Raw genomic sequence first — 25,916 nt, 5'->3', positions numbered from 1 at the left:
TCCTCCCCCACCCTCTGAGACCCCTCAGGCGCCAGCAGTGCAGCTGGGCACAGGGCAGAGTGCACTGGGGGCATTTCCTCATTCCTGCACTCCTGTTCCTGCTTCCACCTGCTGCAGGCAGGCTGTGACGGGCACCTGCAGCGCAGCTCCTGCTCCGTGTAGCGCACTGCAGCCCGAAGGTGCTGCTCTGCACAGGGGAAAGCACTCCATCCAGCAAGCAAAGGGTTACACGGCCACGGGGCTGTGCCCAGCTGAACTCAGCGTTTGGTGCTCAGAAGTGCTGAGCCCTGCGCCTCTCCCAGCTCGCATTGTTTGCAGTCGGGGCGGAGGAAGTCAGCACTGCTGGACAACAGGCGGTGCGGCTCAGCCATGTGGTTTGGAGCCCCCCAGCTATGCTTCTGCCCACAGCCTGTGCTGATTGTGGGGCCTGCGGCACTGGGGGCTGCTGCTGTGGTCTCATCCCCCCTGTTTGGTTTGGGATCCATAGCCTCCTCCCTGCTCCTCATGCGATCAATGTGGCACTAATGTGGCTTTGGAGAAGTCGTGGGAGATGTGCAGTGAGTTTTGGAGCTGTCATGGAAAACCTCTCCCTGCCTCTAGAAGAGCTCCTTCCAAAGCTGTGGGACTGTAGAGGCAGTGCAGAGCTCACGTCCTCTGCCTGATAGGAACTAACAACTCCTGAAAGAACCCTGAGCTCTCGGGACACTCCTCCCAGCCCACCTCCAGCTGGGTCCCTCCTGCCTGCACTGGGACAAGGTGACAGGAGGAGGGGGTGGTTCCAGGCTTCCACCACACAAGGGGACATGAGGAGATGAACTGTGAGCTTCTGATGTTCCCAGCTTGTTCCACAACCCAGACCCCCAGCCCTCCTGCATCATGCATGTTCTGGGCAGGTTTCCCTCAGTACAAGGTGCAGCAGAGGAAGGTCACCTTGCTATGTCCCCTGTGGGGAGAAGGCTGCTGCCAAGCACAGAGGCTTTTCTATTCCAGTCCAATAAACCTGAAAGAAAGAGGCACTGTGACCTTATTGGAGCAGTGCTCGGGATGCCCCATCAGCAGAGCCGTGTGCCCGAGAGAGTCACACCTGAGAGCCTTCCCCTCTACATCCAGCAATGCCTTATCCGACTTTTTCTGCTTTGAAGACCCAGCGTCCCGTCTGCACAGCTCCACAGGGGATGCTCATTAGTTAATAGCCAGCCCCGCAAAGCACACAGCTCAGGCAGCGGGCCTCTCCCCATCCTCTCCTTAGTTCCCAGAGCCAATAGATGGCAGCAGCCGCCGCGCCATCAGCTTCCCGAATAAAGCATTACCCCGCATCTCTCCTATTACTCTTCCCCGCCTGTTCTTACCTTTTTCCTATTTTGCCATTGAAACAGAAGCGAACAGGACAAGAAATGAGAGCTAGATATGACGGAGTGAGCGCAATGCTGTGGATCTCCCATCTTTCATTTTTCAATCTCAGACGCTGTAGGGAAACACAGAAACTTGTTTAGCTCATCTTATAGACAACAAACCTTTCTAGAATCCCAACAGTTTCCTACCCCTTCCCGTATTCATGACACAGGGTGCAGGGGGCTGGGTCACTGGGTCAGAGTCTGCCCCAAGTTGGAAGGGACCCCTAAGGTTCATTGAGTCCAGCTCCTGGCAACTTCAGAGCTTTAAGCTCAAGTTCCGTGTTACAACCACACAATAAAAGGAAAGAATTTAAAGCAATGTTCCAGCAATTTTGGCCAGCGAGGAGCTGTAGGCTTTCCTCCAGAGGGAAAGGAGTAAAACCGATGAAGACAGGAATTGCATATTCTGATCTTGAGGGGGTTTTTGAAGAGCTTAATGAGCCAAGCTGCCGGTGAAGGTGTTGGTCCTGGTGCCGTTTGCTTTTAAAAGGAAACAAAGCAGCTCAGCGAGGCTAAGCATCGTGTTTTGATATTTTCAGGGTGGAACGTTGTGATTTGTCGGCTTGCAAAGCTTTGCCGCTTCAGTTTTATTTATTTCTTTATGTATTTATTTTGCATGAAGCAGAGGTTGAAATCAGAATGAAAGCTTTCGGTTTAAGCTAATTAATCTGAACACTTTGATGCAGATCCCGTTGTTTTTTTCTCAGTTTTGTTCTCCGGGAATTTATTTTAAGTGCCTGCATTCCATTTTCAGACCTGGGGAAAGAAAAGAAGTGAGATTTCCTATAAAAGAGATAACCCGCCGTCCAGCCAGGGCTGGCAGTTCTGTGGTTCGGTCTCACTCTGAGCTGCCCAGGCAGTGTGGGATGGGGATCAAGCCCGAAGGCATGTGTTGGGAAGGAGGTATGTGGTGGTGGGAAGGAAGACTCTGTGCCCCCAGTAAGGGCTGCTTGGTTCAAAGAGCTCAACACTCAGCCCCAGAAGTCACCAAGTTCTGCAGGAACTGCTCCGATTCTCAGTTTCCCTGTGAAACAATATAAGGAACAAAAGGAAGAACAAGCCCTTGCGATAACACGGCTCCAGCAATGAGAAAGCAACAGCATGTGCCAAGGCTCAATGGCTCTTACGGGTAACACAGCCAGAGGGCCCTGGGGAGCTCATTGGGCATCGTGCCTGCTCCCCTGCACCCGCTCCTCCCACATCCCTCTTCCAGCACTCATTGCCCTGGAGCCTCACAGTGGGCACAGCTGCCCTGCAGCACCATCCTGCAATCCTAGGCCGGAGGGAGTGCGATGTTTGCCCTTCCATCAAGTCCCCGCTGCTTCAGGGAATTTAAAAGGGAAAACTAAAAATAAACCCAACTTCCTATGACCTTTCATGGGTTGAAATGGAGCTGGCAGTGGGAAAGCGGGTCAGGTACCTTGGGGCCAGAACCGCAGCTGGAATAAATCTCCCTTTGCCTCACTGTGCCTGGCCCTGTGGGTGGGTGTGCAGGGCTGGGAGCAGCAGCTGCACCAGCACAGGGCACAAACTCCAGCACTAATGCAGGGGGTAAACAAAGCAACCCCAAATGTGTAACCTGAGGGTGGCTGGGAGGCCAGCCCTGCTGCATGCAAGCTGGCTTTGCAGGGTGGCCGCAGCCCACAGATAGCACGCACAGCATCACCTGGAGCACACCCAGCTCTCAGCCTTTCTCCTTTGTCTGCTTCTATTTTTTCATTATTATTTTTTTTCCCCCTGAAATCATTCGCGTAGCACTAACTAGTGAAAATTCAAGTTTGCTTGGAAACAATCTATCATCTGATTATCGTTGTAATGCAGGCAGCCTGGGAACAGCTGCCGCTGCCTGTCTGTGCCTCCTCCTGCCGACACACGGAGCTGCTGGGAAGGAAGGGCTGTCGTGCTGCCGTGTGAGCTGGAGGAAAGCCAAGCTGCTGGTAGTGATGTGAGTGAGGAAGAGGAGCGGGTCCTGTGCTGGTGTAGCTCTGTGCTGCCAGGTTCTGCCATGGCCCTCACGGTGCTAAAACACCCACTGCCCATCTTGCTGCCTCTGGTCCCAGTCACCCTGTTTTCCTCTTGCAGCTGCAGAGCACAGGGCTAGCAGTGGATGTTGCTTTCTGAGATAACTGTCAGTCCAAGGGCAAAGGAAGTGCGTTGCAAGCCTGTGAGCCTTCTGAACGTTCTTCCATGTGACTGTGCTTGTGTTTGTATGTACATGCATATCCAGGTGTGCTGAAGGGAATGCTATAGCTTCAAGCAAAACAAGAATGCAAGAGCTCAGGCTGATGATAAGCTGACCCCTCTGTGCGCTGAGGACAGAGATGTTTATATGAATTTTAACTGTCTGACGTCTCCTGGGTCCATTGCTCCTAGCCTTGAGAGCTGTGAGCTGTTTGCCCTTGCAACATCCCCATTGCCAGCCACGCACTGCCCCAGTCCCCAGGTCATGCAGCAGGAAGCAGGGATTCCTTCCCTGGGGTCCCCGCAGCACCATGCTATGAGGGATGGGGCTGCCTCCAGCCCCAGGGGCCAATGCCCCTGCTCCAGGATAGAAGCCTGCAATGGAAGCCCACAGTTGTCTTCCTGAGCCGCTGTTTGGGGAGGTGGTGGTCTGATTTCTGAGTTCCTGGTGCATGGCACAAGATATATTTTGAGGCCAGCCCTAGCAATTTCACACACAGTCAGCAGCTCCTGGATCTCCCAGGAACCAGCCAGCAGGAGTCAGGCACCCAAGAAAGAAGCAACCCAGTTATCACCTATGTGAGGACAGCTCCGTCCCTTGGCATCTCACATGGGGAAGGAGGCAGGGATAAGAAGCCCGGTGTCCAGGGAAGTAGTCAGAATGATTAAATGAAATTAGCACCATTTTTCCCCCTGTCCTCCTGTCCTTTTCAGGATCCTGTCCTGTTTTGCTGAGCGCTGCAGGGTCCCACAGGCAGCAGCCTGAGTTACTCTGTGCACGCTGTGCTCTGAATGAGGCAGGCGCCTTATGGGGAGAGCACACAGCTAATAATTGCTGTGAAAGACCGTGTTGCAATGCACAGACACAAAGGGATGAAAGGAGGCTGCGCTCACATCCTGACATTTTCTCATTTCTGAGTTCTTGTCTCAGGCATCCCTAACACACTTTCAAGGCAGCTTTTACAGCCAGCTTCCTCTGTCACAGGAAAGGAAACGGAGTTTCCAGACACCCTGAGATGGTGTGGGGCATGAGGGGCTCAGCATGGAGACCTGTCAGCCCCTGCCTGGGGCCAGCCCCAGTTCTCTCACAAAGGAAACACTTAGAACCATAGTATTAAAGAATTTCAAGGTTGGAAAAGACCTCTGCAATCATCTAATCTGACCATCAACCCATCACCACTGAAGCACGTTCCCTATAACTTGAGCTCCATCCCCACCCAGACAGCACTTCTCCCTCTTATTTCTGCTCCTGTTTCCGTCTTGCAACAGCAAACAACATTTTGTAAGGGGAGACCTTTGCCTAAGTGCCTCCGTGAGACCCCACCACCCATGGAATCCCCACATTGCCCCTGCCCCCTCCCCATGGGTGCCAGGATGGGAGATGAAGCTGAGGACAAAAGAGCTGTACTGGAGCACCCGGAGCTCTGCCAAGGCACCGTGTCCTTCTCTGCAGCAATCCCAGCCTGTCTCTGCTGGAGATTTCGAGTTGTTCTGATGGCAGCAAGTTAACAAGATTTGGAAACCAGGTCAACGGAAGGAGCTTAATTAGCTTGCTGAACCGTGGGGACCGGCTCACATCTTGTCTGCTTTGTTGACTCCTGGGATGGAGATTATCGATATGGTTTTTGTGAGCCTGGCACCCCTGGTGCTCCACAGGCACCAGGAGACTTTGCAGCCAATATCCCCAAATCAGCAGCATGGAAAAGCCTGAGCTGCCCTGCTGTCCTGTATGGCAGCATTGCTTTATCCCTGCCTGATTTCCTTGCCCAGCCCTATAAGGACCCTCAGAGCCCCCACTACTGCTGGCCCAGCTCCTCACACCCAGCCAGCACTGCTCAGTGGGGCAGAGCCAAAGGGGACAGGCAGTGAGCTGGCAGTGTCACTGGCAGCTCAAGCATTGCTCACACAACCTGCTGCCTGTCTTGTCGTGTCACTGACAGCATCTGCTTCCACAACGAGAATAGCAAAGGAAAGGCAAAGCAAAAGGCGCTCTCTGACAGAGGAGCAGAAAGGGATGCAGGGCCCTCTATGCTACATGAAAACCCCTTTCATTAGAGGCATGGCCATGACTTGTCTCTCTGAATGGCATCACAGCTTCTCGGGGCTCCATGGGCAGGTTGTGCTCAGCCCCATCCCTGCTTTCACACCAGGAGCAGCTCCATCAGGTGATGCTTTATTCTGACAGGGCGTCTCACAAACAAACCAGGGAGCTAATGGCTTTGAAACCCTTCCAGGAACTCTGACATGCTGCCTGTGGAGTGGAGTCTTTGCTGTTAGTGAGAAATGAGCCCCCTCTCCATCCTGCAGCCAGACATCCTGCGCCCTGTGCAGGCTGGGCACCGGGGTTTCCTGCATGGGGCAGCGTGGATGGCTGCTGGGGGAACCTCACTGTCAGAATATCCCCTCCCCACTCCTATATCCTGGGACAGCATCTCGTTGCACCCTGCACCACCGCGGCCCCAAGCCAGAGGGATGGCAGCGGTGAGGGCATCCCAGGGATGCCGGGGGCTGCAGCAGGACTCGGGGCCGCGGGCAGGCGGTGCCCAGCAGATGGCGGCGGTTCCGCGGCGGAGCCCCGCAGTCATCCTCAGCCCGGCCCGGCCGCCGCCCCCCGCGCTGCCCCCGGTTCTGCCCCTCCCGGCCCGGCCCTGCTCGGCTCGGCCCGGCCCGGCTCAGCCATCCTGGGCTGCTCCGCGGGGCGGGGCGGGGCGGGCGGGGAGAGGCGCGGCACCGCGCGGCCCCACACCCCGCTATAAGAGCGGAGCGAGCGGCTGCGCTCCGCAGTGCATGGCAGCGCCGGGCCTGGGGCCGCTCCCCCCGGGTCGGTCCGGGCACCCGCCCCGCTGCCACCACCTTGACCTTGGCATCGGGACGGAGTGGGCAGCGCAGCGCAGCGCTGGGGATGCCTTAACGAGAACGCGCGGGGATCTCTTCTAGCAAGGGGAGAGGCGACCTCCCCTCGCGCTATCGGAGGAAAAAGAGGATTTAAAGAGCGGCTGTGCCCCCTTTGTTGAATGCGAAGGGCAGGGGAGGACCGACAAGATGAGCACTAGCAGTAAGTACGGCTCTGCCTTCCTTTTGCTATGGGAACAAGGCTGATGTTGCGTGGAGCTGGCGGGGAGGAATCGGAAAGAAAATGTGACACCGGGGCTGACACATAGGATGGGCTGGGTATCTTTTTCTCTGCCTCTTGCTTTCTGACAGGGGATGGTTTTGCCGGTGCTCCCTTGGTGCGGGCTGAGCCGTGGTGCTTATCTCCCCTGAGTACTTCTTGGCTTGTGTTCCTGGGCTTGGAGGGCAGATCATGCAGTAAAATGTCGATATGCAACATGGTGAGAGGGAGCTAGAAGCACTCTGCCAGGCAGCAGCCTCACTCGCTGATGCCTCTACCCATGTATAATAGCCATTGGGTGAGGAGGGGGGGGCAGCTGATGGAGATAAAGAGCATGAGAAGGGGGTACCCAGAAACCAGAGAGCTGAGCAAAGCACAGATGTGGTTCAGAAAAGCATGTGCTTTCTGCAGCTGGGGATGTGGGTGTTTCTATTGTGCGCGGGTGAGAGATGGGGACAGAGGCGCTCATGCACTACGTAAGAATTGCTAAAGAAGCAGAGCATAGAAATGTGCTGCATGAGATGAGAACTGGCACCTGCTCTTGGTCTGGTAGCTCCTGGTTTTGCATCCCTGTTGCAAAGTCTGGAAAGATTGATCCAGTCACAGTCAATATCTTCTCATTGCTGTGAGGGTGTGTGACAGTTGTGTCCACCTTGCTAGAAGAACTTTGGCCTCTTCCTTTAAAAGCACATGGCATTGAGCCTCCAGAGCTGCTGCTGGTTGCCACCTGCCTCCTGGGATAAGGTCGTGTCCCTCCTGAGGGTTCTCATGGCCATGTGGAGTGAGGAGGCAGAAAGTGGAAGAGCAGTGACTCCTCCATCCCTTTGGTGTGCTGAGGTTTCTCAATCTGAGAGCTTGGGGTGGTTCCCAAGCAAAACACCGTGAAAAATGTCTTGGCACGCTGCAGGCAACAGAACAGGTGATTCCAGATCTGTAGGGCTGCTTTAGAGGTGTGAACGTTTTCCAAGTGCCCTCTGCACGAGCCATGCCTGTGGCACAAGTGGACAAGGGGTCCCCTGCTTGGGGTGGTGTGGCTGGCAGTGCCCAGGTAGGGGCTGCTGGGGACCTGTTTGTTCCCAACCCTATGGGATGGTAACAGCTGGGCTATGAGTAATGGTCTGGTGCAGAGGGCTGCAATGGCTCTCAGTGCTTGTTGGGGTCAATGATTGTGGTGGCCAAGTGGAGCTTTCAAGCTTCTTCTAAGCCAATTCCAACAAGTGCGTGTTATTTTCTTCCTGGGGGTTCCTTTCCAGCTCTTAATAGCCAGCTTGGATGCTGACAGTGATAAGGATTGTTTGTGGTGCCAGTGTATCGTAACTATCTGATTACACTGCAGAACTTCACTTATTCCTCTCCCACGTGGGGAGAGTGGTGCCAGCAGAGCCACACGTGCATCCTGCCTGGTGCTCTCCTGTGATTCAATGGGAGGAGGCCATCAGGTTGGTGGATGCAGAGCTGGAGCCCCCTGGGAGCCACATCTCCTTCTGTCACCAGCTCACTCAGTGCCCCTGGGGGCATCATTCATCCATGCCTTGGCTTCTGGGTCTCCCAGCAGCAGGCTGGCAACACGGGTCTTGCCTGTGCCTTTGGATGGCTTTGCCTAAATGTTGCCATTTCCCCTTCCCAGGTAGCCACGTGGTTTGGTGAGATGTGGGAAGCTGCTCCAGCTGCAGTTTGCTTGCAGTACTGTGGGCTGATCACTGGGGGTGGGCACTCTGTGGAACAACACCTGTGCAAGGCAGCAGGCTCTGCCCTGCTGGGCTTCCAGGCTTTTGCAGATAGGGCTCAAAGCAGTTTGCCATACCCACACTCTGGCTTGTCTGTTCTTAGCAATGACACGATTCTTTCCCAGCTGGTACTGAGAGCAGGGGCAGGTCTGGGGCTTCTACCTGTGTGTTCTGTGGCTGCCGTGAGCTGCTGAAAGCTGACTTGCTGCTTCTCTGCCCAGCCTGCAGCCCTCATGCCTGTGTGTGCCTGCTGGAGCCCTTGGCATCTTCTGTGCCTTCTGGATGTCACCCTGCAGTGCCTGGCTATGACCTGCAGTGGTTCTTGCAGCCCTTTTCCAGCAGCTGCTGGCTCAGGAGCTCACTGCCACTTGTTGCCTTGGGAGCAGCTCCGCTGCTCTCAGCAGGGATTCTCTCCTGTCTGTGACGGAGGGCTCCAAAGCAGAAGAGCTGTGCCTGCAGGTCAGCTGTGTTCAGCCTCCCAAGCCTGGTCTCTGTCTTGATGCTTGAGATGCTGCTCATGTTGATGTCAGGGGAGAAAAAGAGGATGTCATCACTGCACGCAGTGGGACTTGCTTTGCGCCCAGGGTTGGAGGACCTATGACTCTTCTCTCCCACTGTGCAGAGAAGGCAAAGCCATATGAAAACGCTGCTGTTGAGGGGTAGAGGAGAAGTCCCTTGATCCTGGGTGTAAACTCATACCCTGAGGCTTCAGGGTGAGAAGACCTGAGGGTGCAGGGTTGTGCTGTCTGGGAACGCAGCCTCCTGGCACACAGCCGTGAGCGTTTGGAGGGCACTGTGTTGATATTTACATTCACTCCACTATTTATACCTCCCACTCCGGTTAGAGCTGCTAATTGGTTGCAAATAGATTCATGCATTCCTAACCGGGTCCATCGGTGCTGCATTTCTGCTGAAGTTGGATCCTGCGGTACAAACTTTTGCCTTAGACAACATCCCTTAAAATCACACCCAAACCTCCTGAGCTCTGCGCTCCAACCCCTCCCTGAGAAGCTGGGGGGAGGAAAAAACCCATCCATCCCACCCTACTCCCTTAGAGCAGCTGCCACCTGTTGGAGGATAGGGAGGTCTGTGGGGGCTTTGGTATGTGAGGTAGAAAGTTTCCCTAGTCCATCCCATCCCTGCACCTCTCAGATCCCCATGCAACAGCTCTGCTGGTCTCAGAAAGGCGGTATGGGGAGGAGCTGGCCGGTACGGCGCTTGGGCAGGAAGGCTTCATGACACACTGATGAATGTAACGTGTTTGCCAGGTTATTTTTGTCTTTCCTAAGTCGTGTTCCCTGTTGCATGATGATCCACTAAGCGTAATTACCCAGTAATCTGCAGGCACATGCGGTTACAAGGTGTTTACCAGCAAACTCTATTAAGTCCCTGTGTAATTAAAGAGGAATCACACGGTGCTGTGCATCTCCAGGAGCCCCAGCCCTGCCCCATAAGCTCACCAGGTGGGGTGGGGGTTCTGCATCTCCCCACCCAGCAGGGCAGGACCCACCAAGGAGGATGTGGTTCTGCTGAGGGACTTGTTGGTGTGATGCAATCATCTCTTCCCCTTGAGCTCGCAGTGCCAAAGGGATCTCCTGGTTCTCAATACCCAGACTTCTGCTGCCACCAACACCTCAGTACAAATCCTCTCCTTCCTCCTAAACAGCCAACCAAAGGGACAGCTGTCAACAGTGTTCACTTTTGTGCCAGAAAATTCAGTGTCCATGCAGTCTCTCTGTCCCCAGGCTGGTGGATGGACTCTGTCCGCTCCCCAAGCTCTACTCGGGCTCTCCTGCAAACCCTCTTTCTTGGCAGTTTGCCCTTTGAAGAGCAGAAGCCATAGAAAGTGGCCCTGCAGGCCAATGAAGTGCATGCTGTAAAGTCAATTGAAGCAATTGAATTATTTCAAGGGCCTGCCATGCTCTTATAAAATAAACAGCAAGTTTTCTAATGACAGAGTGACGATTGGTTTAGCCAGATAATTGTATTTGTGATGCCAGCAGGCTGGACTAATGGTAGACTGTCCTGTTATCAGTGTGGCACTTGCCCTTGTGCACAGCAGAGCTGTGAAGAAGCAAAGGCAAAGCCACCAAGTTCCAGCCAGACCCCGCAGTCCTATCGTGACGATGCTATAATGAAGTGCTTGGAACATCTAATCAGATATTTTTAGACTAAATACATCAGTGCCTCTCTGTTATGAGCACTGCAGCACCTCTGGAAGGCATCCTAAGGGTGGGAGAGAGATGGGATAGAGAGGTGGGTTTGTGGGGTGGATGAGGACAAGGAATGACTGCAGCAGCTGAAGGGAAGGCAGAGCCCAACTCCAGATGTTTCAGCCCCAAAAAGCTTGCTGGAGTGCCCTGAAGAACAACCCCATTGGACATGCTTCCCCTTCCAGAAAAGGGCTGTCTGAAGCTTAATAGCACCAAACTGAGCAAGTGTGGCAGCAAACTTGAGCATATGGTTCTCATATATTTGATGGTGGTTCAGATTTTTGATAGGCTGCAGTTGATAGGGGCCTTTTTCAGTTCTGGTATAGCCTGAATGCCTTATCATTATCAGCCACAAGCCCTGGGCTGGGAATTGATGTGCTTTCTCTGCTGCCTGGGGCAGAGTTCTGGAAGAAAGAGAAGCCAATATGATTTTCTTATGCAGCCTTTCTGACCTTCCTTTTTTCTTACCTCTTTTACCTTGGCAAAGTCCTTCCCTGAGCCTCGAGCATCGCTTGTTTTTCTCCTCTTGCACATTCGACTTTACTGCCATTTTGAAATGTTTTTGAGGCTTGGACAATTGGAGAAGTCCTCAGTTGGAGGGCATCTCTGAGGAGCAGGAACATGTAAGAGCAGAGTGCATGTCTGAAGCCATCCTGCTGACCTTCTTGGCAAGCAGTACCCCATGGTAGGTAGGGAGCACCAGGCTGCCTTGTTGATGCGGTGCCACCCCCGGAGCCCTTCTTAGATCTGAGTCCATCTCAGTCTGGGTTTAGGTTCTGAGGGTTGACCTGCTCTCAAGGGAAGGTACCTCAGCACAAGGGGATCATAACACAGCACAGGACTGGAGGTGTGAGCCCCTGACGTGTTCACACCAGGCTCTGCAGTACCACACCCTATACAGCACATGTAGCATCTCACAGAAGTGCAATGCAAGCACTGCGTGCCCTGTGCCGTGTACCCTCTAGACCTGGAGGTGTTGCTGCTCCTCCTACATCCATCCTTCTGCCAGCCTCGATGGAGGCATCCTGCTGAGGGCTGTCCTGCCTGGGGCGGTGGCAATAGGGAGCTATTTATAAATAGCTGGGGCTGGGCTGGGCCGGTCCCTGGCTCAGCTCTGCTTGCTGGGACATGTCAGGCACTGTGATGGGGATGTCACTGTCACAGCTGCTCCCCAGCCCAGATTCCCTGCACAGGTGGGGGGGCCCAGCAGGGTGGCTGGGCAGGGGAGGCTGCTTCCCCCTTGGCCAAGGATTTGTCTTCTAAAAGCTTTAAAAGAGGAGAAGGATGACAGGAAGCTGTGTGGGAGTTTGCTACTGTAGCATGGCAGGAGCTGCAGTTCGTTTGAGCCCCAGGGCTGCTCAGGAGGTGACTCCCTCCTCGCAAACCAAGGGCTTGCCCTGGCCCTGACAGGGCTGCTCCCTGCTGCTGCTGCTCTGCCTTCTACCTGCTGCTCTGAGTCACCAAATGCTTGCAGGTTAAATCACCCCTGGCTGCAGCATTGCCCAGCTGGGTCTGTGAGCAGCTTCATCACCAGGCTGTGCTATGCCAGAGCTGTGGGATGGGCTGTCAGCAAGACCCTGGGCTGCCAGGAGGGACCCAGAGCAGGTGCCCCTGGCTTGAGCTTTGTCTGCAAGCTGGACATCAATGATCAGTTGCAGAGTGCAATAGAGAGGTGGGGAAGTTCCCCTTGGCTGGGGCAGGTCCCATAGCAGGGTACCATCCCCACTGCTCTCAGCAGCCCGCAGGACACAGTCCATAAAGGCAGGGCACAGGGCAGACAGGCATCCTGCATGGCTCAGTGCCGGCTTTTCCTGTCAGCTCTGCTCCAGATTTTCGCTCTCTCTGCTCAGATTGCAATCCTCAGAGTGTAATAGGGTGCTTCCCCGGCTCTGCACAGCCGCTGTCTGCTTGGATCACAGTGCCGGTCCCTGCCAACCCTGCCTGCTCTGTGCTGGTGGCACCGGGGTGCCCCTGCCTAACCCCCCCCCCCCACCTCAACACCTCCTGGCTCTTGAAGGATGGAGAAGGGGGGGCAAGGTAAGCTGAGCTGTCTACAGCTGCTATAAATAGCTGCGTCACCCACATGTCGTCTGAGAGTTCTGTGCCTGGGCTGGGGCTCCTGGGTGCGCTTGAACCAATGGAGAAGGGCCCTGGCTGCTGCCAGAGGCACAGTGTTGTCATGTTAGTGCCCAGTGGGATGCTGCTCAGGCTATACCTGGCCTGATCACAGCTGGCACCTCTCTGCTGGCAGCCTGCAGCAGGGACTTGCTGCAGAAAGTGCTGGGCAGAGCCCATCAGCTCCCACCAAGCTGCTGGGGTGGTGTTGGGGGGGGGGGGGCGCAGGTGGAGGATTCCATGCTATTCACAGCAGATTTGTGAGAGGAGACTCTTCTGTAGGGAGCGATCAGATCAGAGAGAGAAAAGCAGTTCTCCTGGTGCTATTGGAGTGCATCTATGGTGTCTGAGTGCTCCTGCACTCCCTCTAGGTTGGGGTTCACTGGGGAACCTTGGTCATCGTGATGTCATCCAGGCTGTCTCCTAGGATCCAGTTTTTGGGGTGCTCTGTGTGTCTTTGGGGGATGACTGTCTGTGGGGCATCTCAGGCTTCTTGATCACAACATGCATGGGAGCACAGGGAGATTCACAGCCATTTTCCCAGCAATGGAGCTTCCCTTCTTCTGCCTGCAGACACTGGGACACCAGTCTGTGTGAATCCCAGCTCAGAGCCCTTAATCAGTGGGAAAACATTCCTGAACCCATCCGCATCTCCTGCAGAGGGGTCTGGCTGTGCTGGCCCAGCATCTCTCCCGGCCATCCCTAGGAGCAGCATGGTCCTGCTGGCCAGGCAGAGCTCTGTGACACATTGTGCATGTTCTCCATTCCTCTGCTTCTTTTTTTCTTGTATTTCTTTTTTTCTGAAGTCACTGTCTGTGTGGAGAGTTATGTGGCGATGACAGTTTGTGATGGGTTACATACTGAATCCCTTGCATCCCTGAGGATGCTACCAGTTGAAAGCTTTTATGACATTTTAAAAATAGCCACAGAGAGGGAGAGAATGAGTAGATGGATGGGTAGGTGGATCCCTAATAAGGAGAGAAGAGGAAACAGCGAGAGGGGAATGGAAAGACTTCAGTGAACGGCATGCGAGTGATTGCTGGGAGAGGGGGTGGTGTGGTCATACCAAGCTGCTGAGCTGCGTGCCCAGCAGGAGTGGGAAACCCTATAAAAAGCCTGGATCTGAGCTATGCTCCCTGCACGTGTCAGAGGGAGGGATGGGGCAAGCATCAGTGTGAGCTGTCTCTCCTGCATCCACTCGCTCTATGAGTAGCTGTTAAAAATAATCCCTGACTCGGGCTGGCTTCTGCTCTGGTGTGGTTCCCTGAGCATCATCTGTGCCTCCCTGCTGCAGAGATTGGGCTGAGCGCTTCCCAGGGAGATGACAGACAGGGCTGGCCCTGGTGTTCCCCAAATGTCGAGTTCCCAAGTGGGCTGTGCTCCAGGAAGGGGAAGAAGCTGCTTCTGTCTTTTGCCCTGCTGCTGGCTGACAGCACCCGGAGAAAAGACGCGGGCTTGGGACGGTGGGTGAGGACAAAGCATACCCATGCTGTGTGGAGCAGCGATCCTATTGTGGGACAGCACTGCTCTGCCTCTCATCACTGCTGGTGCAGCTCTGCAGCCCTCATGGCAGCTCTCCCCATCACTCAGGGAAGATTACACCGAGTGTCTCCAAGAAATGCGAATTGCTTTGGCTTGCACTTGGCACAGCAGAGCCACCGGGCACTTGGAGCTCTGAGTCAGCTCAGAGATCTGCCAGATCCTTGCTTTCTTTCCCCCAGAGTCAGCAGAGCTCTGCTGTGACCAATCTGCTCCCTGCATCCCCAACCCCACAGAGCTGTGCCTGGTGCCCCACCTGTGGGACACTTGTGGTCCTGGTGCCTGTGACATGAGATGGCAGGAGCTTCCTGCCCTGGGGAACGCCTGGCACTTGTCCTACAGGAGAGTCCCATCAGCACCCTTCTATCCTCCCCAAGTCCCTCTGTTGCTGCCCTCTTGTCCTGCCCCCGGCAATTGAAGTCCTGTGAAGCCAGGCAGTCCGCTGGGAAGCATTCCTTGGCTGTGCCCCCACTCAGGCAGCAGGAAAACAGCACTAACAAGAGTCTTCTGTCCAATGTGCCAGCCTGTCACATCCAGGCCATCTAGCCCTGCTCCCCCATAGTTGCTTTTCCCACGTGTGTTTGTTCCCCTCATCAGCAAGGCACAAAACTGGGGAAGCTGGGGAGCGTGTGTTCCCTGCTCCTGTGCTGCAGGCTCTCTCAAAGGGTCTGCTGCTGCTTTCTGTTGGAGTTCTGCAGCTCACAGCTTTATTTAGCACTGTAGCAGAGGAGCTGCAGTCCAAGCCCAGCTTAGTGGGTGCTGTCCTCACCCTGCCCATCACCTGAGTGTGGTGGCATCCCATACTGCACCCAGTGATGCTGTGGGCCCCCAGGGTGTGGACAGGGGGAGGTGTGGGTGGGGACCTGTCCCAGAGCATCCCTCAGGTGTGGGGTGAATCGAGGCCTTACTGAAAGGTCATCTGTGGCTGTCCTGGCTCCTGGTGTCCCACATGGCTCTGGTCACAAAGGGTCTGATTCAGAACATAGTTTTGCTCCTTGGCAGGCAGTCCTTGGCTCGTTTAAGCTGAGAGCATGCACAACAAAGCCTGTGTTGATTATCCCTCATGAAAGGGGACTTGTTCCCTGAAAAATGCCAGTTCTGCTGGGCACGCTGACTGCCCGTTAATTGGCACTAATGAGGAGCTGGAAGGTGGCTTCTAGGGACAGGCGGGCTGTGCTGGTGTGTTCAGGGATGGGAGCAGTGACCTCTGTATGGGTATGCTGAGCACTGGGCCAGGGCTGTGCTGAGCAGCATCGCCGTCCCCATGCCTGCATGGACAACACTTAGCCCAGCCTGAAGCAGAGAGCATGGAGGGTTAAGAGGATCTCTGATGCTTACTGCACACAGATGGATTTATTTATGCCTGTATGCAGAGAGGTGGGATAGGGAAGGCTGGACTCCCTTTGTCAGAGTGGGAGGGAGCAGTTCCCATTAGGAGCACAGTGCTGCCAGGCAGCAGCACCCAATGCCAGGCTTGGTTGTCTGCCTCCAGCCCCAGCAGCAGAGGCTCTCTGCCTTTTTTCTCCAGGCTCTGATGAAAGGCACTGAGGGCTTTTAGCAGCAGACAGCCTTGTCTGCCTGCCCGTCGCTCCTCGCGCTGGCAGCCCCCCCCGTGCCTTTTGAAGTCAGTTTCTGGGCGTATGCAGAAGCCAAGGAGAGCATGAGTGTGGGAAGGAGGAGGGGAGGATGATGTCTGCACAAACCTTTGCGTGTACTTGGTGGAGCTCATTGTTCAGCGATGCTGCTCCCTCATCTTGCCACATTGTCCCCTTCACGCCCAGTGTCCCCAGCCCCCTTGTCCCAGCAGCAGGGACACTGTATGTCCTGCACGTGGGGGCCCAGAATGCAGCTGGGGTTATGAAGCACAATCTGAGAGCATCATTCCTCTGATAACCAGCCATGGAGATGGCCCGCTGTCATGGGGCTGGGGTCAGACCCACAGTTTGGCTGATCCCCCTGTGCTGGTGGAAGGAGGGAGCTGCTGAAGAACTGGACCCAGCTGCACAGGCTCTCAATACTTGTTGCTTTAAGGCTGTCTCTGGTGTGGTGTTCAGTCCCAGAGTATGGGAAGGGCTCTTCCTGGCTCTGTAGCAGAGCAGTGCCTCCAGATACCTGTATAGGATATCCTGCAGCATGGCTTCAGGCCACCAGTAGGGGAATGGCCCTGAAGACAGCTGCAATGGGAGCTGATGGGCACCATCTCAGTGGTATAGCTCAGTGCATGTCCTGGGTCACATCCCCAGAGGTCATCCCAAGGTGAGCACTGAAAGGCAGCTCTCCTCCTCCCCCCCACCTCCCTATGCTTTCTCTCCCCATCACTCCCTCCTGCCACAGCCTTCCTTCCATTACTGCAGACCTGTCTTCCCTTCCTCCTTTTTGGCTTTCCCCCCTTCTTTTCTCTCTCCCCTTTTTTCTCCATCAGCTTTGTTCACCCTGGCTGTGTACCGGTGTTGCCATGACGACTGCTGGAGCATCTCTGCATCCCACAGTAGCAGTCCTGTGCCCACCCCGGCCCCGGGGAGCAGCAGGATGCCCTCCTATCCCTCCAAAGGTTGGCCACCCCCTCCTGTCAGGGTGGGGTCATTGGAGACACCTCTGAGGCACATCTTCTGTGTAGGCAGGGATGGAGCAGGGCGTGGAACGGTTATTGCTGGTCTGGATGGGGCCATGCAGCTCCTCATGCAGGGGCTGGGAGGGGTGCTGGCAAGGCCAGCCTGGGTAGGTGTCTCTTCATGAGCTGTGTTCTGGTTTTTGGGACACGAATTGAGCCACGGCTTGGAAGTGGAGTGTGTTTTGTGTCTCTGGTGCTGCTTTGCAGACAACATTTTCTTTCAGCATTTGTCAAAGCTTCTGTGGCCCTTTCATGAGATAATTAGGGTGACGTGTTATTAGCTGGTTACTGGGGGAAAAATATATTTACTGAGGATTTATTCTGGAAACAGCATTAATCTCCTGTATAGTTGCTAAGTCCCCATACATAATCTGGTTTTGATAATCAATTGCTATTGCAACCTCCCTTATAAATCTCAATTAAATGCACATTTAATTCACATAAAGTTGCCAAACTTGCTTGTTCATTTCTGTCCTGCTGTTTGCCATAGGCAGCTGTCTGTGTATGTAGCTCAAGTCTGTTTATCAGCCATCCTGAAACCAGAGCATGCTTTGCCAAGGCAGAGTGGCAGTGCTCCTCTCCCATGGTCCTACAAGGAGATCCCTGCACATCCCAGCTCCTTCTGGCAGAGCTGCACAAACACAACCGCTCTGCAAACATCGACATGCAGAGCCCTTCCCCTGCTGTTCTTTGTGCCAGGTTTGCAGTGGGGGAGCAGCAGCATAGAATATCCTGAGTTGGAAGGGACACATAAGGATCATCCAGTCCAACCCTTGCTGCCTCTCTGCTTGTGCACAGCAAGGCTTGGATGGAAACCCAGGGCAGAGGGGGGGCTCTGTGGGGCTCTGACCACCCTGGGGCCGGCAGCAGGGACGTCTCAAGCAGCGTCCAGGTCAGAGTGGAAGGAAGCGGGGGCTGTTGTGGGGCGAGGCAGTTGGCCCCAGCTAGCAGGATGTGTCCTGGCCAGCTTCCTTTGGAGCTGCAGGGAGATTCCAGCCATGAACTGCTTCTCACTGGGGCCATAGTGATTTATTTCATCCTTCTGTTTTGCAAAAAGCGTGCGGTGAGCTGTGTTGGTGTGCACCCTGGAGAGGGAGCAGGATGAGGTTTGTTCAGGCAGAGCCCAGGACCACCACTCCATGGCATCTACCAGGGGACACACAGACAGACTGGGCAGGAGTGTGCACACCTCTGCTGCCATTCTTGGCACTGGGTTTTGTACCTCACCTGTGCTCTGGGTGCTGAAGCCAATGCTCCCTGCAGTGCAGCCTGCCTGCCCTGGCCTCATGACAGTGGGGGGAACTGGATCTGTGACAGCCTTGGTGACATGGGACCGTGCTAGGAGAGCCATAAAAAAAAATGATGAAGCTGTTGGAATAGCTGGGAAGATGTCTACTAAGATCTCTTCCTGAGCCTGGCTGGAGCCCAGCTTGCAAATTGTGGTGATAGGGGAAATACACAAACATACAGATGGCACAAAGAACAGAAACTGCTGTCTTTTAATATTGAAAGCTCTGCTTCGGGCCAATTGCAACCAACACATGGCAGAAGATAAAGGCTAACAGCTTTGGGCGAGACCAATGCGCGCCAGCAGCCTGCATGGGAGCTGCAGGAACCCTGCAGAGCCCTGCACAGCTGTGCCTCACCTGGGCAGCAGCGTGGCCCTCCCTGTTGCTGCTCTGGCTGTTCTTGCTGATCTTTGCAGTTGCAAGGGCTTGAGCTTATAGTTTATAAAAGATGCTCTGTCCCACAGAGCTTTAGCAAAACCCCTGGCACAAGGGATGGGGTGGGAAAGACAGACATCAGGAGACAGCCAGGTGTCCTGTCAAGCTGTGCAGAGGGGGCAATCTTTTTATGACCACTTAAAGGCTCCATTTGCTACCTTCAACAGAATTAGAGCAGGGATTATGATAGATTAAAGAAGGCAGTAAACACCCTCTGTGCTGCTCGCGTAACATGCAAGGACCATGCTGGGGCTATGCTGAACCCTTGTCCAGAGCAGGGCTTACATGGCCTTTGCAGGATGTCCACACCAAATGACTGCAGGTGTGCTTTGTCTCTTCTGCTGTGGTTTGGTGGCTTAGCAGGGATGTGGCAGCGTCCTTCACTCCGCAGCTGTGAGCTATGGAGCACCCCTCCCAAATCCCAGTTGTTTTAGACAGCACCTTCCTGGGATATAAGAGCAGTGAGCGGAATGTGGAGCCTGCTGGGGAAGCTCCTGGTGCCGTTTTGCTGCCAACCCCAAGCCGTAATTCATCCCCTGGAATGGCACTGGCTGCGCGGCGGCTGGTCTGCAACCATCAGCCTCTGAGCACGCAGTGGTGGCAGCGAGATTGCCCTGTAACGTACACCCCTTTGGTGTGTCCTATTTATGGGGACAGTGTCCCCTCTGTGACGCTGCCGCTCGCTTTGCCAGCTGTCACCCCCAGCCCTAATTCCCGTTTTGTTGCATTAATATCTATGCAGTCTATCTGGATAGAGATTTGATTTCAAGTTCCCTCCCTGGACTAGAAGGAGTTAAAAATAGCAAATCCGCCACCCCTCATTCCCTGGCTATGACGCAGTCTCCCAGGTTGGAATTACAATGCCAGCATGAATACGGGCTAAAATAAAACAAATGAGCGTATCACACTCTGCAGAATGAGAGAACGAGCTCCGTGTCTGGAGCGATGACATGGAGGAGGCTCTGCCTTCTACTCTGTGCCTGCAGAAAGCGAGAATTCATCTCCCTTGCAGTGCTTGTATTGGCCAGATAAATGATGCCATGCACGGAGCGATTAGTGGAGTAATAGAGGAGGCATTCAGCCCATCAGGGAATCAGCAGATCGCAGAAGAAACAGGAAGAAATTAGCTTTAGTGCATTACAGTTTAGAGCTGTCGTCTTCGAGCATCACGTACCAGCCGCCTTCCAGGCAGCATCCAGATGCTGAGCTGTTAGCTGTGCTGGGACAAGGTACGTCAGCAAGGGCAGGGTGTGGGCATCAGCCTGCCTCCAGCTCACCTGACGGGGCTCTTTCTTTGATCTGGGTTAGAGAGCCCCTAAATCCCCACATTTCTCGCTCTCAGACACTGCCCCAGTTTAAAAAATGCTGGCTCCTGGCTTGCTTTGTAATATCTTAAATATAGCATCCTTTATGTTTTTTGATGTACGCACCATATGTTTGAAAACTGCAACAAAATCCACGGCGCTCGTGGGTGGAGGTTAAAGGGAAAAAGCATTTCCATACGGGAAGCCACAAATACGAAACACAGCAGCAAACAGAAAATCCCTCCATGCAGCAGCCAGCAATAAGCCCCTTTCTGTCCCGGCTGTCTCAGTGTGTGAGGGGCCGTGCTGAGTGCTTCCACTGTGTCAGCCCCTGTCTCGACCTGCTGCTGACTCCTCAAGTTCAGTCTCCACCATGCACATCTGGAGCCCCTGACTGGAGGGTCCATGGGCATCTGTGCACGTGGACACCCCAAACCTGCCCAGCCCGCTGAGAGCAGAAAATAGCACTGTGTGGGCTGGGGCTGGGCTCCATCCCCAGCCAAGGCACTGTCAGAAGCTGCTGGGTGAGTGCTGTGCTGCTGCAGCTCACCCACTTGTCACGCCTCATGAATAAAATCCGGGGGAGGTGATGGGCTCTGGCCGGCCCCGGGCTGCTTCTTGGTGGGCCAACTCATGGTCACTGTCACCCTGGGCAAGCAGGAAAGGGGGTGGCAGCGGCAGGCAGGGGGCTGGTGGGATGCACGTAGGACCACCAAGGTCACCCTCGTGTCTCTGTGCCCACCTCGGAGTGCAGTCCCCAGCCCGGTTCAGGGAGCAGGCAGAGCTGGAACCCCCCATGCTGTGGATGTGTGGTGTATCATCAGCACAGGACACGCTCATCCGCCTCACTCCCCCACGCTCATACACAACTTCTTGGTGTCTCCAGCAGCCTGGGCAAGATTTTTAAGCTGAACCAGATGTAAGGATGAAATTCCATCGTCAGCTTCGCAGCAGGGATCCCTCCTCGTCCGCCTCAAACAAGCCTTCCTGCAGCACAAAGTGCTGAGCTGGGGAGCATTGCACATCTGCAGGGCCAGCTGTGGTGGCAGCTGGGCAGTGGCAGGGCTGGGTACGTGGTGGCTCCTGTCCCTCTGCGTCCCCCCATGTCTCTCCTGCTGATTATTGCTCCTGAAGTTTGGCTGAGCCCTGTGCTTCCAGAGGTGATCCCTCAAGAGAAGCCTGTCTGGGCTCTCTGGGCTGGAATCCAGTATTCTCACAGCCTCCCAAGTGAAGGACTGATGTAAGTGTGCTGCTGTCTGCTCGGGGCACTGCATGGTGCTCAGGCAAGCGGAGCCCCAGGCAGTGTGTGTGCACTGGGTTCAGCCCCAGGGATGCCTGCAGACTGCGTTCCCTCTGCCTCATGCACATGTACCTTGTCTCTTATTCTCAATAGCTGCCTGCCCAGCCCTGCCAGCCCACACCATGTCCCCACTCTTGTCTTTAAGTGATCCTCCTCCAGCAGATTTAGCCTGTAGGTGCTGGGCAGAGATGCTTTGCTTGGGCTGCAGCACCACGATAAGGCCCCTCTGCAGGCTCCCTTTGCAGGCTCCCTTTGCAGCCTCGCCCTGCCCTCACATCTCTCCTCCCACCAGCTCCTGCAGTTTCCCTCTGTTTCCCTTTTGGCACGCTGAACATGCACATCCACATCATGTCTGAGGCTTGGCCTAACGCTCCCTCATTTCTTCTGGTTCAGCCTGAAGGCTTTGCTGCCAACCCTTCAGCTGGAGCAATTCAGATTGGGCGGTGTCCCGGGATGCATGCACCCAACCCCCAGCCCACTGCCGGCACTGCTGCATCCACCTTGCTACGGGGTCTTCAGTGCAGCATCCCTGCTCCTGCTTGGAGCCACCCAGGTCAGGACCCCGTGCCACCTGCTGTCACCCAGGGACGGCTGTGCCGTCCCCTCCCGCTCAGTGTAAGTCCCTGCTTCAGGCTCACTGTGGCTCCTGCCCCGGGTAGTAAAGCATTTCAGCCATTATTAATTAAAATGCAATCTATCCTCTCTCTTCCTCTCCCCAAGCCACCAAGAACTGCTAAAATATTCTCAGGGATAATAGGGAGGGGAATTAAATAGTTACTGTGAAATTCAAGCTGTGCCTTTCGGAGATTGATTGCTGCTCCTGGAGCCTCCAATTCCCTTTTGAGTACTGCATACCCACAGCCATGCTCTGTGCAGACACCGTGCCAGCACCAGTGAGATGCACAGCCTGCCTGCAGAGATCGTACCCCAGGTTCTTGAAGGGGGGTCTCTTTCATTCTCCCACCCAGTTTCCACAGGAGTGAGCAGTGGTGGCTGCTTTTGTCCTATGGGGGATGAAAAGCAACTGGTTTCAGGGTATGGGGTGCTCTGCTGCCGTGATGCCTGCAGGTGAGCAGTGCAGTAGCACCAGGCTGAAAAGGCAGTTCAAGGAGCTCTGGTTGCCATGACAAGCTGAACAAGTATTGGCTAGGAAAAAGGACCCTGGCAGTGCTTGGTGGGGATGGGAGCAAGGCAGTGGGCACGGCGGGCGTGCACACCTACATGAGCTGTGCATGGCCACGGGGGACCAGTGTGGGTCCAAACTGGGGATGGTGCTCCCAGGGCTTCGTGCTCAACCTGCTTTTCCCAGATGCTGTTTGCGTCAGTGGTGCTCTGTGTGTTCCTGTGTCACAGTGACCCTGTGGTGATGATGCAGGGTTGCCAGCACAGGTGTGTTCCTGCAGGGCTGGGACTGAGTTGTGCTCCCTGGATCATTTGGGGGTGTCCTCTTCACAGCTCTCTTCGGGCTTCGGGGGAAGCTCCCTAGTGTTTTCTTTTGCTGTGCTGCCCCACATCAAGGTCCTCGTGCTTCTCAGGAGCATCAAAAACCAGACTGACAGCTTCTTCCTCTCCTTGGCAATCTGGAGAACATCAGTTCTCCCGGCAGTGGGTTCTTCCAGCAGCCCCTCACCCAGCACTGCCCTCATTCCTTGGTGCTGGGGATCTGCCTGCAGGTTGGACTGACCCCACAGCGGGTCCCTGGGCTCCCCTGGTCATAGCAGGGAAGTAAACATCCTGCAGGCCGGGGCCGGGTCAGTGCGGGGGACAATCGCCAGCTTCCTCAGCGCTCACGTTTAGAGAATAATTTCCATGAATGCAGCCAGGAACTAACTCAGCTGCACAGGCAGGGCCCAGAATGTTCTCAGCTCTGTCTGTTTTCCCCTGCTTCTTTCAGTCCTCTTTCCTCCTTATCCCCCCCCACCTCCATAGGAGTGCCTGACCTCCCTCATCTCTTTTCAGGCTGGCAGCAGTGTTTCCCCCAGGCCAGCTCCCACCTGGCATGTGGTGCTGCTGTGCCCTTGCCACTAGCACGAAGCTGGTGCCACCTGTGTCACCCATAGCAGCAGTGACAGCATAGCAGTAACACCATGGTGGTGACAGCATGCTGCCCTTTCCCAGCTGCAACATGACGTTACCCTGGGGACCCCAGGGCTGGGATCTGGGGAGCAGAGCAGCACAGCAGGTCCCATCCCCATCCATCGCACCCGCATCTTGTTTATGTCCTGTGTCACACCAAGGGAGGTGACGTGGGGTGGGGGGACAGTGTAGGGCAGGTGGATCAGTAATTGGCCGTGATCTGATTAAAGCTGGATTAGGGTGGTGGCACACTGAGGACTCGCTGTAAGCTGTAGATGGTCACTGGGATTCCAGCCCTACCTGCTCCACACCCTGCACTCCCTAGCAATGCTGTGCTCGGAGCCCCCCAGCTATTTCAAGGCAGTTTGGTGACCTTCCAGCTGGGTCCTGATGCAGGGTGGCTGGGATGTACGCACCTGCACTGTGCCTTACCAGGCTATGCACAGCCCCAGTGCCCTTCCTCAACAGCAGAGCTGGGCTCAAGCACACCCACGGCACTTGCCTGGCTCACAGCTCATCCATCCCTTCCTCCTACAGCATTTTCACAACCATGGCTGAGCTCCTCCCACCCTTGTCCACTGCATGACAGGCCCTCACCCCACTGTGATGAGAAACTCACATGCACAGCTCCCACCCTTCCTCCCCACAGGGGTAGCAGGGCTCCTGCAGCAAGAGGAAATCCTACTCTTCACCTCCCACTGCTCTCCTGCTCTGTCTACAGGGTGCAGGGATTTGGGGCATGGACTCCTGTCCCCAGGGTGCCGCCTCTCCCTCTCTATCTCCCTGCAGGGAGATGTCCCCCTGCCCAGCTGGCACAGTGCTGCATCCCTGACCTCTCTCTCAGCACTGGCACCTCCAGCAGAATTCCTTTCTGGTCACTCACTGCCACCCCTCAGTCTTGATGCTTCTGGTCTGACACACTACCTTCCTCTTCCCGAGCTGCCCAGCCCCAGACTGGCCTTCACCTCCACCCACTCCAGGGCTGTGGCACTGCAGGGTCAGGGTGCCCAGCTGCAGTCACCCCTCCCAGTGCCACATTACAAACCAGCCCCAGCAGCACCCACCCGCTTCAGTTTTCTGGTTATTAATTAAAGGGTGAATGCTTTGCTTTTTTCACAGTCCGAGCATTGTGCAAGTATTAATTAACTGTAATTAATTACATCAGGCCTCTCCATCCGCCTGCAGAGATGCTATCACATAAACGTACTGATAGCAAACACAGTGTTGAGGTGGGTGGGAGCCTCCCATTACCTGTTGCTAGTGGTATAAAACCCACCTGCAGCAGTGCTTGCCTAATTGGCCTCACAATTAGAAGAGTTAACAGGCAGAGGGAGGGAGATAGGGATAGGAGCTGACCTAAAGGATGATGGATCTTCATCAATGCAACTTGGTGTGCTGCCATGCAGGAAGGGGTGGCACAAAACTGCTCTGGTGCTGTTTGGGGGCATTATCTCTCCTCCAGCTCAGGTTCTGAGCCCCTTGTTTGCATACAGCCAAACCAGCACAGGGCAGTGGGCTCTGACCGGAGGTGCCACCTTAATCTGGATCAGCAGAAATCTGCCACGTGCCCACACTCAGTGTGCTGCTGCTGTGGTCTGCCAGTCTGGTGCCAGCAGGGACGTGCAGCAGGCCTGGCCCTGGGCAGCATGACGGCACTAATCACTGAGAGGAGCCAGCTCAATGTCCTGTTGTACAGCAGCAAACCAGGGTGAGATTATGGCATTCTTCAGGCAGTACCCACCCCTCATCCCGGCTGCTGGATCTCAGCCTGGAGGCCACTAATACTACTTACATTATTAGGGGATTATTTGGGTGTAATGAGCTTTGCCCCGCTCAGCTGTCCCCTACACGGAGCTGCGGGGATGTGTGACACTTCCTGCACAGCGCCGCTCCCAACCAGGCACGGCCCCACTGAAACAATGCCATAATGTTCCTGGTGAAAAATTCCAGCATGAGGCCAAGGTTAATCCCAAATCAGGAGCGCTGGGCTCAGCTCTGAACAGAGGCAGTGCCAAGGTGGCAGTGGGGCTCGGAACTGGGTCCTGGCACATCACTGTTGGTGCCAATAGGTGCCACGATGCAGCAATGAGTGTCCTTCTGTCATCGAAGCCTTTTTCTTTCCTCCCACCAAACACAGGGGTTTGGAAATACGTTGCTATGGCCACAGAGAAGTTTCCTCTGGAGACCAGAAGCCCCGAATAAGAGATGCCTGCACTCTCTAACACCGATTTCCCCCCCCCTTTATTTTTTATTATTAATATTACTCAAGTGTTGATTTAATTCGCAGCCTCTCACCACCCCGCTCCCCCCACTGCTTTTCCGGCAGTGGATTGCCATGGCAGTGTCCCAGGGCTCAGCTCCCGCCTCGTTCAGCACAGTATGAGCACAGCATGCAGGGGTTGTTCCAGCTCTGTAACTCCTGCTGTGCTGGACACTGCTCCAGGATGGGAACCCCCCCTTAGTGGGGTTAGTGTAGGGCATTGTGTCCGCGGGCACTTGGCCTTTGAGATGGGTTTTTACCATGAGACCATTTCTAATGTCACCTTAACTTTTCTTTCTGTGCTTTGCAAGCTCATAATGGGCTGTTTCTGTTCCCCGTCACCTGATCTGCCCTTCGCTG

General features: G+C 55.0%; 1 protein-coding gene across 6 annotated transcripts in view; it reads left to right on the top strand.

Annotated features, from left to right (window-relative positions):
* Window positions 1-6,270: 6,270 nt before the first annotated feature.
* Window positions 6,271-25,916, top strand: part of ABLIM3 (actin binding LIM protein family member 3) — a 34,848-nt gene continuing 15,202 nt past the window's right edge. For 3 of the 6 annotated variants that reach the window (XR_011905204.1, XR_011905206.1, XR_011905205.1), the window contains exon 1: window positions 6,274-6,630. Coding sequence is in view for 1 of the 6 variants with exons in the window: in XM_072348312.1 (XP_072204413.1) it covers window positions 6,618-6,630 (13 nt within the window). In the remaining 5 variants the exon portion in view is untranslated. Of the gene's footprint in view, window positions 6,631-25,916 lie in introns of all 6 variants that reach the window. The other 3 variants (XR_011905208.1, XM_072348312.1, XR_011905207.1) reach the window with 3 other exon arrangements.

This window comes from Excalfactoria chinensis, chromosome 13, assembly GCF_039878825.1.
Source record: "Excalfactoria chinensis isolate bCotChi1 chromosome 13, bCotChi1.hap2, whole genome shotgun sequence".
NCBI classification, from domain to species: domain Eukaryota; kingdom Metazoa; phylum Chordata; class Aves; order Galliformes; family Phasianidae; genus Excalfactoria; species Excalfactoria chinensis.
The sequence above is the reverse complement of the archived record's forward strand: the minus strand, read 5'-3'. Positions and strand labels throughout refer to the sequence as shown.